The following is a 3,946-nucleotide window of genomic DNA, read 5'->3' as shown; positions in this document are numbered from 1 at the left end:
GTCATAAATTTCTGCCCCTCGACTCCCACCGGCAGCCATCGTCCTTGTCATGTTTCCCGTTTTCGCATTTCGTGCCGCGACCGCTCGAACAACTTCGTGCTCCTTGATGCGCGAAAGATTCAAAAAGTCGATAGTCGACCCATGCCGTTCCGCGAAGACACATCGGATTTTGTAATTTTCTTTACTCGTCGCGTAAGGCGACTATTACGCAACTTTGTTGGCGCATGTCGGTTGAGCACCCCTGGCAAGCATCGGCCGCATAAATCTTTCGGAGGCACTATATCCTCCGCCGCATGAACCTCGAAAAGGATTCGTCGGTCGACGTTCGACCGCGCAAAATTAAAAGGATCGGTGAAGCAGACATGAGGTATCGGAATACGCGTTAGAGTGTCGTTGATCTATGTCCAGGAAGCTGAGTCTCTCGACGACACGCAGCCATTCGCTTCTGGATATTCGGTTTTATTCGATCGTTAATTTGATCGATCTTCGAAGTTCGGATTCGCATGGAATGTCGAAGGAACGTTTCGAACGGTGGAAGGCGAAGAGAGCGAAAGACGAGAGACGAGAGAAGAGAAAGGGAGTTGGTCGATAGAGAAATTAGGGGTACATTTCTTGGCGAGGGAATTCGCGTGGCCGAGTGGCAGGGGCCCGAAGATCGGCATTTCGATACCTCGAAGTCGTGCAGAAGATGCCACGGTGCCGAGAGACGGTGGAAGGCTTCGTCGTTCTTTTCGGTCGTCGCGGCTCCGAACGAAGGAATGGAAAAGGACGGAAAAAGATGGAAAAGGATGGCAAGAAAAGGATAGAAAGGAAGGTTTGGAGAATGAGGAGAAGGGGGAGGAGGAGGAGGAGGAGGAGGAGGAGGAGAAGAAGGAGAAGATGAAGAAGAAGAAGAAGAAGAAGGAGCGGGAGGATAATGGTGGAGCGAGGAGTACAGAGAACGGAGGGGACTGGCCCTTGACGCATGACTCCAATGACACTCGTACCTATAAATCTCGCTGCGCTCCGAGCTCCGTACGGTCGAGTCCATATATTACTATGAGTTACGGGTGTAAACCGTTTAAACATCGGATTACCCGTTTTACATACTGTCTTTAATATTAACACTTGCGTCGGGGTTCGCCTAAATCAGCTTGACCAACCAGGAGCCCGCGTTCTCGCGTTCGCGCCTTTTCGCCCTCGTGCCACCGTCGATTAATTAATCCCTAGTCGCAATCATTGTCGTAATCGTGGTCGTGGTCATACTCGACGAAAGGCAGGAGGAACGCTGTATGCGATTAGGCTTCGACGAATAACGTGATTTACGGATAGCGATCGAGGGAGCGTTATTACTTTCCGTCAGATCGTATATCACTCCTATACCGAGAGAGCCGATACTTTAGCAGGCAAACGAATTATCATCTCGCAACCGACTTTCTTTCCATTGTTTTTGATCCGCTTCGACTTCGAAACAGCAGAACGGACGCAGTTGCAACTAACGGAGCGAACAGGGAACGCGTACACCCGGTATTATTGATCGATCGGTTCGCTCGTATAATTGCTCAAAAAACAGAACAATCAGAGTAGAGGAACGGCGAAGCGGTTGGCACATCGCTAGGACCATTTGAGCACCCCGAGAAATTCCTTTCGCTTGAAATATTGCGGCGAACGCGTTGCCCTGCACCGAGGGTAAGAACTCTGGCCCTCGACACGCGCACGCACGCTTCTCCGAATAACGCGCGCGAGAGAAAAAGAAAGAGAGCGACGAAGATCGTTGGAGAAGGAAGCGAAAGAGAAAAACGGAAGGAATGAACTTCGAAGTACGCGAGAGAAAAAGAAGGAAACAGCGAAGAAAGAGAGGCGAAGTAAGTAGAAGAAGTAGGTAGGAAGAAAGGAGGTAGGAGGCTGATTGGCTCCGAAAAAAGGCAATGGTACGGGGCACGCTGTTGTGATTTATGTCGACCGGCTCCAAGCGTCCCCGTAGATTCGTTCTCTACGCCGGCTAATACCTCGACATTATTTGGCTCGATAAGAGGATTTTACCAGAGATTGAAATAAGCATAATCGCTCGGGTTTGTACTTCTGGTCTTTGCGCTTGACAAGTTCTACGTACAGTGCTTCCCAACTGTTAACCTTTGATGCTTGTCCCTTTCCATTTATACTATCTGGACGATAGGTTCTGTCTAATTTTGATTATTTATACTGTCGCAGGGGGCCTCAGTACCGTAGCTATCGTGAGGGTGCAAGTAACGGACGTTAACGACAACCGTCCGATCTTCGAACCCAGAAAGTATAACGTCACCCTGAAGAGTGACGGTCCTATTCAGGGACCGATTTTGAGGCTGGTAGCTACGGACTTGGACGTGGGTCTTTTCGGTCAAGTAGCATATCGGATCACCAACGGGAACGAAGCTGGTGTTTTCCACATCGATCGAAATACCGGCGAACTTCAAGTCGCGAGACCGAGTTTACTTTCGAGATCACCGCTGCATCAGTTGAACGTGACGGCGACGGACGCGGCTGGCCTGAAGAGTACGTTCGACGCCGAAGTCCGGATCACCACATCCTCCCCCGGGCATAGAATCGCCAGCTGCGAGAAGCCACGCTACACCATCACCGTTAAGGAGACCGTTCCTCAGAACAGCATCGTTGGTGGCGTGAAAGACGGAGCTTCGTCCCCTGTGTCGTCAGGTAAGTCGGATACCTCATAATCATTAGCGACCACTTAGCCGAGAGTACCCACATTCGCTCATCATTCGGCAGCGTTTATATTTCCCCCGTGTTGTCGCGGTATTATCGATTTCCGGCGAAGAAGGTTCGCGCAAAGGCGTTGCATACCGAGTTTAATGGTCGGGGTTTGAGGAAAGCAAGGTACATATACGATCGTTGCTCGGTAGCTGGCGGCGAGTACATCGAAAACGTATTCCACGCGCGGCGTTACTGCGTTAGCATAGTCGCGTCACGAGAAAACGGCGGTGACGCGACGTAGCGAGCGCCCACGTGTTAGTGTACGTGCAAGCATGTAGAGCCATAGTCAGCATAAGAACAGGTAGGGTCGGAGCCAACTACTTTACGTCCTTCTTTCTCGTATCCACCGGAGGAACCGACGACATGTAAATCATACGGGGAAGTATTATGAGTGATATCGTGCAGGAGCGTGATAACTGTTTCGTTCAAACTTCAGTAAAAGTATCGTACAATTTCGCGTTTCTTCGCGACCAGCGTGGATAAAAGAAAAAAACGAAAGAAGCTAGGAAAAGGCGGAAGGGCGAAGGAAAGAAGAAGAGAAGAGGATGCGAATAAGGGTAAGGTCGCGGACGGATGCTTGGGTTGGTCGGTGCAGACGCGATTCTCGAAGGGTTAAGAGCGTGAGGGAGGAGAGGAAAGGTAAAGGCGGGAGAGGTACGTATCCGTGTTTCCACACTGGTGGTACATCCGATGCAAGATACGGCGCGTCACGACCTGCGCTCACCGCGCCATATAACCGATGCACCGTGTAAAGTGTCTCGTGGCGTATCGACCGGCACGGTTCGCTACGTTATAGGTTCGAGAATGGTGAATAGTTTACACGATGGTGCCTTACCGGTGGTCGTATTGTTCGGCCGCCATGGCCCGCATATGCAGCCTGTTGCATATCAATGCGCGAACCTCGAATGTGTTCCTCCTTCGTCGACCGGCGCGACGTCGTAGCTCACTGTCTTTCTTTCGTTGGCTGCTCTCTTTCGCTCCCATTCTCTGCCGCTTCGATCTCTTCTTTCGCCAAGTTTCTCGATCGATCTTGCGTTCTGCTGTCTCTTTCTCGACGTTCATATTCCTCGGCGCGCGATCGAAACAGAGAAACGAGGAGGCCGGCCGAACATGGGATACGCTATCGCAGGTTGAAAGGTATTCCGTCCTCGGCGAACGCACGAACCCGATTCGTCGCAAATCTCTGCTTCTTCGCTGTTCGAGCGATCCCTATGGCGGG

At 51.2% G+C, this 3,946-nt stretch overlaps 1 protein-coding gene across 1 annotated transcript in view; it reads left to right on the top strand.

The window, feature by feature from the left end:
* LOC100749750 (protein dachsous) overlaps positions 1-3,946 on the top strand; it is a 229,991-nt gene that overhangs the window by 184,983 nt on the left and 41,062 nt on the right. Inside the window, exon 3 of the mRNA XM_033318889.1 lies at positions 2,191-2,670. Coding sequence (XP_033174780.1) covers positions 2,191-2,670 — 480 coding nt within the window. The remainder of the gene's footprint in view (positions 1-2,190; positions 2,671-3,946) is intronic.

This window comes from Bombus impatiens, unplaced genomic scaffold, assembly GCF_000188095.3.
Source record: "Bombus impatiens unplaced genomic scaffold, BIMP_2.2 scf_0129, whole genome shotgun sequence".
Taxonomy (NCBI): Eukaryota; Metazoa; Arthropoda; class Insecta; order Hymenoptera; family Apidae; genus Bombus; species Bombus impatiens.
Note: the sequence above shows the minus strand (reverse complement) of the source record. Positions and strands in the feature narration are given on the sequence as shown.